Source organism: Aethalodelphis obliquidens, unplaced genomic scaffold (assembly GCF_003676395.1).
Source record: "Aethalodelphis obliquidens isolate GAN/ISIS:26980383/991018 unplaced genomic scaffold, ASM367639v1 scaffold7, whole genome shotgun sequence".
Classification (NCBI taxonomy): Eukaryota; Metazoa; Chordata; class Mammalia; order Artiodactyla; family Delphinidae; genus Aethalodelphis; species Aethalodelphis obliquidens.
In genome coordinates, this window is record NW_020837951.1 from 31,281,806 (window position 1) to 31,296,049 (window position 14,244).

At 45.1% G+C, this 14,244-nt stretch overlaps 1 protein-coding gene across 1 annotated transcript in view; it reads right to left on the minus strand.

Moving 5' to 3' along the window:
• The window catches only part of TMEFF1 (transmembrane protein with EGF like and two follistatin like domains 1), a 94,890-nt gene extending 81,004 nt beyond the window's left edge, over window positions 1-13,886 (minus strand). Inside the window, exon 1 of the mRNA XM_027105356.1 lies at window positions 13,330-13,886. Within this exon, the coding sequence (XP_026961157.1) occupies window positions 13,330-13,525 (196 nt within the window). The 5' untranslated portion in view covers window positions 13,526-13,886. The remainder of the gene's footprint in view (window positions 1-13,329) is intronic.
• Window positions 13,887-14,244: the final 358 nt, after the last annotated feature.

The window sequence follows — 14,244 nt, forward strand, 5'->3', positions numbered from 1 at the left end:
CGTTTCTCCCATGAGAGAAGCTAATGATGGAATTAATAGTAAGAATAATGAAAATAGTTCTGCTAAAACAATGTTTCTAATAATGTAAAAAAGGGGGGAGAGGGAAGGAGGAGGTAAATGGGTTGACATTATCTCCCAATTCAGCTTTTACAAAATTGAGGGCTTCCCTGGTGGCGCAGTGGTTGAGAATCTGCCTGCTAATGCAGGGGACACGGGTTCGAGCTCTGGTCTGGGAGGATCCCACATGCCATTTAACAACTAGGCGCGTGAGCCACAACTACTGATCCTGCGCGTCTGAAGCCTGTGCTCCCAACAAGAGAGGCCGCGATAGTGAGAAGCCCATGCACCGCGATGAAGAGTGGCCCCCACTTGCCGCAACTAGAAAAAGCCCTTGCACAGAAACGAAGACCCAACACAGCCAAAAATTAATTAATTTTTTAATTGAAAATTTACACGCCATTAGAGAAATCACATATATAGGAGAAATGAGGGATAACATATATGAACTTAAAAGATGGTTGGTTATAATAAAAAAGACAATAACAAGTATTGGCCAGAATATGGAGAAATTAGAACCCTCAGACATTGCTGGTGAAAATGTAAAATGGTGCAGCCACTTCGGAAAGCAGTTTGGCAGTTCCTCAAAATGTTAAACATAGACTTACCATGTGACCCAGCAATTCTACTCCTAGGTATGTACCCAAGAAAACTGAAAACATATGTGCACACAAAAACGTGTGCATGAATGTTCATAGCGGCATTATTCATAATAGCTCAAAAGTGGAAACAGGGGCTTCCCTGGTGGCGCAGTGGTTGAGAGTCCGCCTGCCGATGCAGGGGACACGGGTTCGTGCCCCGGTCTGGGAAGATCCCACATGCCGCGGAGCGGCTGGGCCCGTGAGCCATGGCCGCTGAGCCTGCGCGTCCGGAGCCTTGTGCTCCGCAACGGGAGAGGCCACAGCAGTGAGAGGCCCACGTACCGCAAAAAAAAAAAAAAAAAAAAAAGTGGAAACAAACCAAATGTCCATCAGGTGATGAATGGATAAACAGAATGTGGTATTATCCATACAATGAACTATTATTTGGTCATAAACAGGAATGAAATTCTGAAACATGCTATGACATGGATGAACCCTGAAAACATTATGCTAAGTGAAAGAAGCCAATCACCAAAGGCCACATATTGTATGATTCCACTTATATGCAATGTCTAAACTTGGCAAATCTACAGCAAAAGATAGATTAGTGGTTGCCTAGGGCTGTGGGAGTGGGGTTTGGGGAGTGACTGCTAAAGAATATGAGGTCTCTTTTGGGGAGGACAAAAAAGTTCCAAAATTGATTGTGGTGATGGTTGCACAACCTTGTGGCTATACTAAAAACAACTGGATTTTACATTTTAAAAGATAATCATGATCATGGAGGGTAGCACAAATATCATAATTACTTCACTTAATGTAAACGGGCTGAATACCTATGAAAGCAGAATGGTCTACATATACATTGGGAAACAAATCCCAACACTTAAAAACTAAAAAACAAACACAAATCCAAAAAGGAATGGGCAACATTATGACTTCAGGAGATTCTTTAAATCTGCCTTGCACAAAAATAAAAAGTACAACAAAAAATGAAACAAAAACTATTCAATGTATATGTCCCTAACAGAATAACAAAAATATAAGAAAAATTGTGAAAAATAAACCCGTATCATAACTGGAGGCTTCAATGTTTCATTAACAATAGACGACTACACAAAGAATTAAAAGTACAGAACTGATATAAAGCATAAATTAAACCATTTCCCTTGGTAGGAGCCAACTTGGCAGAGTCAGGTTCAGAAAAGAAAGATTTAGATACATAGATATAGATACAATATAGATATAGATGTAAGGTAGATAGAGATATACATACATATAGATAGAGATAGATAAGACTTAGATACAGAAAGAGACTATGATAGAGCATATGTGGTGAAACCTTAACTGGGAAACCTGGGTATACTACATCAACTTACCTCAAAGTTTAAAATTCAAAAAAAAATTTTAAGTTTAAGTAAAATTAATAGTTATATAATAGGAGGACTTCCCTGGTGGCGCAGTGGTTAACAGTCCGCCTGCCAATGCAGGGGACACGGGTTCAAGCCCTGGTCCGGGAGAATCCCACATGCCACGGAGCAACTAAGCCCATGCACCACAACTACTGAGCCTGCGCTCTAGAGTCCGTGAGCCACGACTGCTGAGCCCACGTGCCACAACTAATGAAGCGCGGGCGCCTAGAGCCCGTGCTCCACAACGGGAGAGGCCACCGCAGTGAGAGGCCCACGCACTGCGGGGAAGAGTGGCCCCCGCTCGCCACAACTAGAAAAAAGAAAGCCCACGTGCAGCAACGAAGACCCAACGCAGCCAAAAATAACTACATAAATTAATTAATTTTTTTTAAAAAGTTATATAATAGGAGACTAAGAAGCCAAGGAAATAACACTTTATTTTCTGAGGTATATTTCATAAAATGTGTTCTCATACTAGAACGCAGAGACACAGCCAGTTTTAATGTGAAAACCTAGAAATTCTATGACACATTCTTAGACCATAATGCAAAACCAAAAAACAATCTATCTGTAACATATCTAAATTCATAAATTTTACAACAATGATGAAAGGAATGTTATCAAAAATGCCTGTGGTCTTAAGGGAAAAGAAAAACAATGATCTGTTTCCACCTCAAGAATTTAGAAAGAAAAAAAGGGAAAGTTGAAAAAGAGGAAGTACTAAAACTAAGATATAAACTTAATAAAGGAAAACTAAATATGATAAAAATATCGTTAGAGAGTGTTTCAAGGAAAATCGTATAGTCAGAGATAGCAGGGTAGCTTTCAAACACGAAGAGGTCGGAGGTGGATTCAAGGCAAAGGCTGAGAAGGAAAAGAACAGAGTGCAGCACTGTGGGTGGAAATGTAAATTGATACAGCCACTATGGAGAACAGTATGGAGGTTCCTTAAAAAACTAAAAATAGAACTACCATTATGACCCAGCAATCCCACTACTGGGCATATACCCTGAGAAAACCATAATTCAACAAGAGTATGTACCACAATGTTCATTGCAGCACTATTTACAATAGCCAGGACATGGAAGCAACCTAAGTGTCCATCAACAGATCAATGGATAAAGAAGATGTGGTACATATATACAATGGAATATTACTCAGCCATAAAAAGAAACAAATTTGAGCTATTTGTAGTGAGGTGGATGGACCCAGAGTCTGTCATACAGAGTGAAGTAAGTCAGAAAGAAAAAAACAAATACCGTATGCTAAAACATATATATGGAATCTAACAAAAAAAAATGGTTCTGAAGAACCTAGGGGCAGGACAGGAATAAAGACGCAGACGTAGAGAATGGACTTGAGGACACGGGGAAGGGGAAGGATAAGCTAGGACGAAGTGAGAGAGTGGCATGGACATATATACTACCAAATGTAAAATAGATAGCTAGCGGGAAGCAGCCGCATAGCACAGGGAGATCAGTTTGGTGCTTTGTGACCACCTAGAGGGGTGGGATAGGGAGGGTGGGAGGGAGACACAAGAGGGAGGAGATGTGGGGATGTATGTATACGTATAGCTGATTCACTTTGTTATAAAGCAGAAACTAACACACATTGTAAAGCAATTATACTCCAACAAAGATGTTAAAAAAAAAAAAGAACAGTGCAGCAGAAGTTGCAAGGAGTACAGGCAGGAGAGGTGCTCAGATGGTAAGGGTTTGAAACTGCAGAAATAAGGATTTGCATTTACGTTGGTGATGGTGAGTAACAGGAATGAGGGAAGGAATACACACCAATTTGACCCTCCTCCAAACAGGCTCTCCATCCCAAATCAAGAGCATCACAGTTCATCCCGCCTCCTATGGCAGGTGATCCAGAAGCTAAGGGAGAAAAAGGTCAATGAAAGGATGGCTGGGTAGGGACTAACAAAGTGAACAGCTGATGCCCCACTAGACAACTCTGGAGGATTTTTGCCACGTGGCAGGAGCCTAATGTTACCAATACCTCCAAGTTTACAAGGGCAGACCACAATCCAGATTTTTAAGTGACACCTCAAGATTTTTAATGGTTAACAACCAATGCAATTTTTTAAAATACAGTGCAGGCCAAACAAGTCCTCTGAGTTCTCCCCATTTCCACTACTGTTATCTTTCACCATGCTCCCAGTCTCTTCCCTTCTCCCTTTCATCTTCAACAATTCCAGACTTTGTTTTCCAAAACCACAATGTCACTCGAATCCTTTAAGTTTCCCTTTGTCTTCAGAGCAAGTGCCAAACCTTCAGCTCAGCCTTCAAGGCCTTCCTCTAACATGGTGGCAGTTGTGCGATCACCTCCTGCCTTAATCCCCACATCCCAGTATCCCCAAATATTCCCCTCACTGTCACATCTTTGTACCTTTTCCAACAGCATTCCCATGGCCCAGAGAATACCCCTTCCAACTCTTCTCAGTTTCTACATTCATTCAGTCATTAATTCCACAAATAAATATGAGATGGGGGGCTTCCCTGGTGGCACAGTGGTTTAGAATCCGCCTGCCAATGCAGGGGACACAGGTTTGAGTCCTGGTCCAGGAAGATCCCACATGCCGCGGAGCAGCTAAGCCCGTGCGCCACAACTACTGAGCCTGTGCTCTAGAGCCCGTGAGCCACAACTACTGAGCCCGCATGCCACAACCACTGAAGCCTGCACGCCCTAGAGCCCATGCTCCGCAACAAGAAGCCACCGCAATGAGAAGCCCGCGCACTGCAACAAAGAGTAGACCCCGCTCGCCTCAACTAGAGAAAGTCCGCGTGCAGAAACAAAGACCCAACACAGCCAAAAATAAATAAATAAAATAAATTAATTAATTTTAAAAAATGTATGAGATGGGCATCTAATTTTGTGCCAGGCACAGTTCTAGGCACAGATAACACAGCAGTGAAAGAAACAGACAAAAATCCCTGCCCTCATGGATCTACACAGAGTAGTCGGAGAATAAGTAACATGTATAACAGGTCACCCAGGAAAAGGTGCTTTGGAGCAGGAAGAAAACATAAATGAGGATTAGAGTGGAAGAGGGGCAGAAGGGGTGGAAGGTGGAAAAGCGTGCAATTTTAGGGCATCATTTTGCAAGTGATATTAAAGACGTGAAGGAGATGAGGGGATAAACAACTGGGACAAGAAGGTTCCAAGCAAAAGGAACATCAACAGCAAAGGCCTCGGGCAAAAGTGGGGCTGGTGTTTCAGGCTCACATTCTGCCTGTAAAACCCAGCTAGAGTGCCACTTATTCAGAGAAAGTGTTGTTTTGATGCCTAGAAATCAGAATTATTCATTCCCTCAACACTGTATCTGTATCTTCCTTAGGGCACCTTGCATAGTGGAAACTCTCACTGATGAATTAATCATAAAAGTCAGGTAGAGCAAGGAATCATTTTTTAAAATGACACATACATATTATAACCATTTTTAACTTTAAACATATAATTGTACATTCATTTCCCCGTGTGCCATCAAGACCTCCGGGTCTGCCAAATGCAGCCCCCCCCCTTCCTTGGATAAACCACACTCATAGTCCGTTATCTACAATGTCCGTTTTCCTCTCTTTTACAGTAGAACGGGACTTAAAAATACTTGCAAAGTTTGCTAGGAACAGAGTCCTTCCAGAGATTTATAAGGTTTCCCCAATCTGTTTCAGCTGTCTTTACCACAATGTAATTCACTGAAAGGCAATTCTTTCAGCTTCATGCCTTTATCAAGTCTTTCCAAAGCAATGCATAAAAACAATTCCTCGTGCATTCACATTTCATCTATTTGAGTAATATTTACTAATTTATACTCACAACTACCAGTGGTATAAGTAAATCTGAGAACAAACACAACTGATTCTTGGTAAGCAGAGAAATCAAATGATACACAGACAAACCAGAGTTAACCTACCCCTGGAGCATCTGTGTGCTGTGGGATTCGGACAGTATGGTTTACTAAGGGAATGTTTAATGCAGAAAGTTAAAATCAAGCCCAGCAAAGGATCTGAATAGACATTCTTCCAAACAAGATATATAAATGGCCGTTACGCATATAAAAATGTGCTCAACATCATTAGGGAAATGCAAATCGAAACCACATTGATCCACAACTTCAACTAGGACTCCAACTAGGATGACTATAATCAAAAAGACAATAACAAGTGTTGGAGAGGATGTGGAGAAATTGGAACCCTCATACAGTGCTGGGGAAAATCTAAAATGGTTGCAGCTCCTTTAGGAAAGTTTGCTAGTTCCTCAAAATGTTAGAGTTAAACAAGAAAATTGAAAACATATGTCCACACAAAGACTTGTACATGAATGTTCACAGCAGCATTTTTCATAAAGCCAAAAAGTGTAAACAACCCAAATGTCCATCAACTGACAGAAAAACAAAATGTGCCATATACATCCATACTGTGGAATATTACTCAACCATGAAAATGAATAAAATTCTGATACATGCTACAACATGGATGACTCCTGAAAATGTCAGGCTAAGTGAAAGAAGCCAATCACAAAAGGCCACATACTGTATGATTCCATCTATATGCAACGTCCAAAATAGGCAGATCCATAACGTCAGAAATAAGATTAGTAGTTGCTAAGGGCTGGGGGGAAAGAGGAACATGGAATCACTGTTAATAGGTGTGGGATTTCTTTTTGGGGTGAAATGTCTTGGAATTAGATAGTGGTGATGATTGTACAACTTTGTGACTATACTAAAAATCACTTAACTGTACACCTTTTAAAAATTCCAATGCTGTCAGCTTACTTTTAAGTGGGGTGGAGGGAAGAGGGAGAAAGCCCAGGTCTAGTAAATAGAAATTTCCTGTGTATATTTGTAAGAGGCTAACTAACCACCTCTGTTGGAACATAAGGCCCTTGAAGGCAGAGATGACCTCTCATATCTTCCCTTAATATCTAGTATATTAGGTTATACTAGGCAGGTATTCAATCAAGTTTCACTAAATAAGTTAATAAACACCCACATATTACATACCAGGGATCTAGAAGTGTCCTGATCAAGATTTTATACTAATTAGGAAAAATTCACTTTTTATTCCCCAAAATCCTGAATTGCCACTAACAAGGCACTTCTGTTAGGTCCCATTTGTTTATTTTTGTTTTTATTTCCATTACTCTAGGAGATGGATCCAAAAAAATATTGCTTCAAATTTATGTCAAAGAGTATTCTGCCTATGTTTTTCTCTATGAGTTTTATAGTATCTGGTCTTACATTTAGGTCTTTAATCCATTTTTAGTTTACTTTTGTACACGGGGTTAGAGAATGTTCTAATTTCATTCTCTTATTTATTTGTTTGTTTATTTTTTGCCATGCCACACAGCTTGCAGGATCTTAGTTCCCTGACCAGGTATCAAACTTGGGCCCCGGCAGTGAAAGTGCCAAGTCCTAACTATGACCACCAGGGAATTCCCTCCAATTTCATTCTTTTACACATAGCTGTGCAGTTTTCCCAGCACCACTTATTGAAGAGGTTGTCTTTTCTCCATTGTATATTCTTGCCTTTGTCATAGATTATTTGACCATAAGTGCATAGGTTTATTTCTGGGCTTTGTATCCTGTTCCATTGATCTATATGTCTGTTTTTGTGCCAGTACCATACTGTTTTGATTATCGTAGCTTTGTAGTATAGTCTGAAGTCAGGGAGCATAATTCCTCCAGCACTGCTCTTCTTTCTCAACATTGCTTTGGCTATTCAGGGTCTTTTGTGTTTCCATACAGATTTTAAAATTTTTTGTTCTATTTCTATGAAAAATGCCATTGGTAACTTGATAGGGATTGCACTGAATCTGTAGATTGCCTTGGACAGTATGGTCATTTTATTTATTTATTTTTTAATTTATTTATTTTTGGCTGCATTGGGTCTTCGTTGCTGTGTGCAGGCTTTCTCTAGTTGTGGCAAGTGGGGGCCACTCTTCGTTGTGGTGCATGTGCTTCTCATTGCGGTGGCTTCTCTTGCTGCAGAGCACGTGCTCTAGGCACGTGGGCTTCAGTAGTTGTGGCTCACGGGCTCAAGTGCAGGCTCAGTAGCTGTGGCGTACGAGCTTAGCTGCTCCACAGCATGTGGGATCTTCCCGGACCAGGGATCAAACCCATGTCTCCTGCATGGGCAGGCGGATTCTTAATCACTGTGCCACCAGGGAAGTCCCAGTATGGTCATTTTAACAACATTGATTCTTCCAGTCCAAGAACACGGTATATCTTTCCATCTGTTGTGTCATTTCAATTTCTTTCATCAGCGTCTTACAGTTTTTGGAATACAGGTGTTTTGCCTCCTTAAGTAGGTTTATTCCTAGGTATTTTATTCTTTTTGATGTGATGGTAAACGGGAGTGTTTCCTTAATTTCTCAACGAGGCACTTCTCTTAATCTGAAGTTTATATCATCCATTTATATCATCCTTACCACCACCACAATCCAGAGGATCCACTTCTAATTCCCGTGACATTTTAAAAACCTACTTCAAATTCTCTCACCAGTGCGGCTTGTTGGTCTCTCTGAATGTTTTTCTTTCTCTTTAACCCCATTCCCTAAGACATCTATGTCTCACATGTTCAGCCTCATTTTTTCTTCTCTAACACCCTAGAGCCAAAAAAGACTATTATCATTATCTCCACATTATAAATGAAAAAGGGGAGGGGGGCATGTCTAAGGTTACCTGGTCTCCTGGGTTCAAGGTTCATTTTTCTTCACATAAATCCTGTATTCCCAGACTTTTTTCTCTTTGGATGAACATGAAGCTTTCTGATAAGTTAAATTTTTAAAAGAATAAGTACAAGTAAAAAGATAAAATCAAAACAGTAAGTATAAAGTCCACAATGAGTGGAGAACTGAGACAGAGGACAATTTTTTTTTTAAGTCTTGTTTAGAACAAGAAGAGATAAACAAAGGGCCCACTGCTTAGGGAAGATGTTGTAATATCAAGAAATAACAGGGATAATACAGATCCTTTCAGTTTCTTCTTTGTTTACGTAATCTTCTCCAAAGAGCATGATCTTCAAACTAGGAAAGGTAGAACTCTGATAAAACAAAGCTAACATCTAAGGTAAGTGGCATGGAAAGTGGACAGTAATGGAATAGAGAGCTAGTTCAAAAGAATTTGCTTTCTGATCCAAACAAATCATACTCTATGGTACTGAAAAAACTTTAAGATCTGACTGCTGATTATCTAAGCTGTCTTGACAAGGTGCCAGAAGACCAGAAATGAGAGAATGCATTCTCAATTTTCAAAAAAGGAGAAATGGAAATCCAGAAAAAAAATCCATAAGTGAAGTTGCCACATATCCACTGAAAAACTCTAGAATGGGTAAATAAGTTTTTGAACACAATAAAAAGAAAAGGCCACCATGTGCTCTTGATTAAGGCAGACTATATGACATTTGCTTTTTGATATGATTACTAAAATGGAAAATGGATGATACAGACATATATATATACTGATTCAAACAAGACAATCTGACAGAATCTTTTAATGATAGGCTGGCGAACAAAATGGGAAAATGTTGAACAGCAGAAGCTCAAAAATCTGTCAAATGCGACTAGGAGGATGCATAGCTGGCTGAACATCTGGTTGATTAATGTATCAACATCAACCGACTTAGAAGCAAGTCAGCAGTAAAATATCACATAGTTCCATTCTTTTCCACAATCTAGACAACTTCTATTAATTTAATAAAGCCACAGATCTGCTCTTCACATTTACAAGGGCCACAAAGCTGTGAGTGACCCAACTTACACAGCCAGACAGAATCAGGCTTCAGAAAGGTCAGAGTAGGCTGAAATGACGGTCCAAAACCCAAAATGAAAATCAACAGGGAGTCAAGGCCAGCATTTAGATTTTAAAACTCAAACATGTAAAGGAGTAAACTTTGTGGAAAATACCTAGGTAATAAAAGCTACTAAAAAAATCTATGCACAATCTCAACCTGCATTAATAGATGCCTATGTTCAGACTGGAGTATTATAGCTCTCTAATTAATCAACTTAAAAAAATTTATTTTCCGGGGCTTCCCTGGTGGCACAGTGGTTAATAATCCACCTGCCAGTGCAGGGAACACGGGTTCGAGCCCTGGTCCGGGAAGATCCCACGTGCCACAGAGCAACCAAGCCCGTGCACCACAACCACTGAGCCTGTGCTCTAGAACCCGCGAGCCACAACTACTGAGCCCACATGCCACAACTACCAAAGCCCATGCGCCTAGAGCCTGTGCTCCGCAACAAGAGAAGCCACTGCAATGAGAAGCCCGCACACCGCAATGAAGAGCAGCCCCGGGGCTTCCCTGGCGGCGCAGTGGTTAAGAATCCGCCTGCCAATGCAGGGGACACGGGTTCGAGCCTTGGTCCAGGAAGATCCCACATGCCATGGAGCAACTAAGCCCGTGCGCCACAACTACTGAGCCTGCACTCTAGAGCCCGCAAGCCACAACTACTAAGCCCGCGTGCTACAACTACTGAAGCCCATGTGCCTAGAGCCCCTGCTCTGCAGCAAGAGAAGCCGCTGCAATGAGAAGCCTGCTCACCGCAACGAAGAGTAGCCCACTTGCCGCAACTAGAGAAAGCCCGCATACAGCAACGAAGACCCAATGCAGCCAAAAATAAATAAATAAAATAAATTTATTAAAAAAAAAAAGAGCAGTCCCCTCTCGCCGCAACTAGAGAAAGCCCACACACAGCACTGAAGACCCAACGCAGCCAAAAATAAATAAATTTATTTTTTAAAATTTTATTTTTCATATGAATCATTCCCAGATCTTCATCCTAGAAAGAGTTATGACAAGAATCTACAAATATCATTTAGTTAAAACTCTAGCTTTAGACCCAGTTATTCAAGTATATCTTAGCATTAGGAAACATTTTATTTGATGAGCCTAATTTACTGTTATATATATCAAAATATCAATATACCCTTGAAAGAAGACTCAGATATTATTAAATCCAAATCCCTCTTTTAATAAAAGAGGAAACTAAGAAGAATTAAGTAACTTGCTCCGAATCACACAGTTGCTTAGCAAGGGCCAAAATCCCCAAATCAGTCCCTTTTTTCCACACCCTGTGGGTTTCCAGCCCTCTATGTCCTTTCTTAAAACTTGTACTATCCATAAAGAGTTAGAATGCATACACAAAAACATCCGTCAATACACACTTTATTTTGCTAAGGACAAATTATCTCAGCAAGAACAAATAACCACAGCACATTAGCCCATAAAATATTTTGACATGGTGTGATCACTTACTAGTTTGATAACCAGTATTTGTTACAAAAAGGCACTCTAATATACAAATGACTTTTATTTTTAACCATTAAAGTGTGATTAATGGTTAAAATATCATCCCATATTCCACTTAACATTAGAAAAATAGGGACTTCCCTGGTGGCGCAGTGGTTAAGAATCTGCCTGCCAGTGCAGGGGACATGGGTTCGAGCCCTGGTCGGGGAAGATCCCAGATGCTGTGGAGCAACTAAGCCTGTGCGCCACAACTACTGAGCCTGCGCTCTAGAGCCCGCGAGCCACAACTACTGAGCCCGCGTGCCACTATTACTGAAACCCGTCCACCTAGAGCCGGTGCTCTGCAACAAGAGAAGCCCGTGCGCCCCAACTAGAGAAAGCCCACACGCAGCAACGAAGACCCAACACAGCCAAAAATAAAGTTTTTTTTAAATTAGAAAAATAAAGTAAAAGTTATTTCATGGGTGGAAAAGTTTTAATGGACACACTGTTGCTTACTATGCTAACCCCTCCCCGATCATAAAACATGTCATTATGAAAATTATTAAAAGAATTTTAGACCTTCAAACCTTAACAGCAGGCCAAAGGTTTTCTTCATGCAGGGTAGCATAAGCATCTGTGCTGAGGCCCTCTGGCTCCCTCCTCACTCCCCCCAAAAAAATGCCCCTTCAAGAGCCCTTTGGGTACAAAGGTTGTCTGGCAGGCAGACTACCCGGATTCCCTGTGGCCTGTCCACCCTCTCTTTCCCCCTCTCCCCCACCCCCCATGCTGCTTCTCCCACCCATGGTTCAAAGAAGACAAGTGGAGAATGAGAACTGATAAAAGGGCAAGTTAGCAAGGCTGTGGCTTACGATCACTAGCATCTGCCAGGCCAGCTCCAGGAGGACCTACCCACCCCTAAATGAGACCTGGAAGCCTCTCCTTGCCCCAGGGCTCCTCTGGGACCCATTGTGAAAGGAAAAGGGAACTTCACGGCCAGGATACCCTCCTCCACAGTCTCGTCCCCAGCAGGCTCTTTGTTTCCAGCAGCTGCGGGGGTGCAGACGGCCTTGGAGAGAGGGGAGAGGTCACTTCAGTGCTCCCGTGGCTGCCAACCTCCAGGCCCTCCCGCAAAGCAGACAAACGCACGCACACGATCACTCCCTCGGAACCGCTTCCCTCTTTCCACACCACCTTAACCAGGCTCACACCTTGCTACACAGAGGCACTCCCTGAGACCTAACTGCCTCTTTCTGTTAGCCAAATCCTACACAGGATGATTCCCTAGCTACCCTCCCTCTGAATCGACACAAACGAGGTTCACCCCAGGACCCGCACCCTTCCTCTTCAGTGCATACCCCCGGCACATCTCTGAGCTCCTGGCTTCACCCAGCGCAACACACAAAAGCAGAGGGTCACTTCCCGGGCCCCAGGACCTTCCCTGCTCATATCCATAGACCCGGGGTCACTACAAGCTCCGAGCGCCCACCTCTCAACCCAAAAGACACACACATCCACTATCACTCTACTTGGTCAATCTGCGTCCTCTGGGCCACCCGTTCCCTTTACCCACACGACCCCTCTGAGACCCGAGTGCCCGAAGAAGGAATCTCCCCAGCTCACGTTCACTCCCCTGGCCCCTCACCGTCACACATACACACAGAAAATCCCTGCCTGGGGCCGCCCTCCCTCCCCTGAGCCTTCACAACACAAACACGCGCTCCCGCGTGTACACCCACGATCACACCGGCGGCCCCGGCCGCTGCCTCCCCTTCGCCGGCCGGGCCTCACCTCCTCCCAACACTCCCGGCCGCCCGCGCCCAGCCACCCGGCACACACGGACTCACGCACAGCCACTCCCCGGCCCCACGCCGGTCCCCAAGCCCGCACCGCGCGCTTGCGCCCTGCCCCGCGCCCTCGCTCACCCTCGGCCCAGCTCCCGGGACCCCCACGCCCGGGCCCGGCCCAGCCGGGTCGCGGGGACCTGCAGGGAGGCGGCAGCGGGAGCGGAGGGAGGGAGGGGCCGCAGGGGCGCGCTCCGGCCAGTCCTACCTGAGCAGTTGATGCTCTTGCCTTTGCCGCCGGGACAGTCCCCGCCGCCGCCGCCTCCGCCACCCGGGGGCTGGTTGGACGCGCGGCTCCCGGGCAGAGAGAAAGCGAAAAGCAGAAGCACCGACGTGTAGCAGCAGAAGGCGAGCGGGGGCGCGGCCGGCAGCCGGAGCGGCGCCTCAGCGGCCGCGGCGCCCATGACTGGCGCCCCTGGACGGCGGGAAGCGCAGGGAAGCGCAGGCCCCGGGCATCCAGCCGCGCGCCGGGAGCCCCGCCGCTGCCTCGGCGCCAACTACCAGCCGCGCCGCTGCGCCCGGTAGCAGTCCCCCAGCATCCCCGCCCCACCCGCAGCGCCCGCCAGGCCCTGGCCCGCCGCGCTCGGGACGGAGTCGGAGGGTCGGGACGGGTGCGCGCGAGGGTTCGAGCCCGCGCCGGGGAGACCGAGGCCGGGGGACGAGCGGGCGCGCGCGCGGCGGGAGGGGGTCGTGGGGCGGGGGTCGCGGGGCAGGGGCAGGCCCAGCCCCTCGCTCGCCTGCTTGCCTTCCCTTTGTGTCCGCAGCCGTCGCCGCCGCGTCACAAAGACCCCGGCCCGCCCGGTGAGGGGAGCGTGACAGAGCCGCCGGCGGGAGGGGTGGCTACGACCCCGCCCCGCGCACACCCCCAGCGCTCGCGCCGGCAGCTCCGCCCCCGCCCGCGGCCGGCGCCGCCTCCGGGGGAGCTATTGTTCCTGCGGCGGGGCGGGAGCGAGGGGGGTGGGAGGTGCTGTCGCCCTTCGGTCCGGCCACGGGGGGCTGGCGGGCGCCGTGGAGGCTCCGAAAGCATTACCCTAACAGACGTTTTTGCCGCCCTTTGTGAGCATTTTTGAAGCGTTTCTTTGGCCCAGCAAAAGGGCAGGTGGTCTATGATATCGCTATTTTC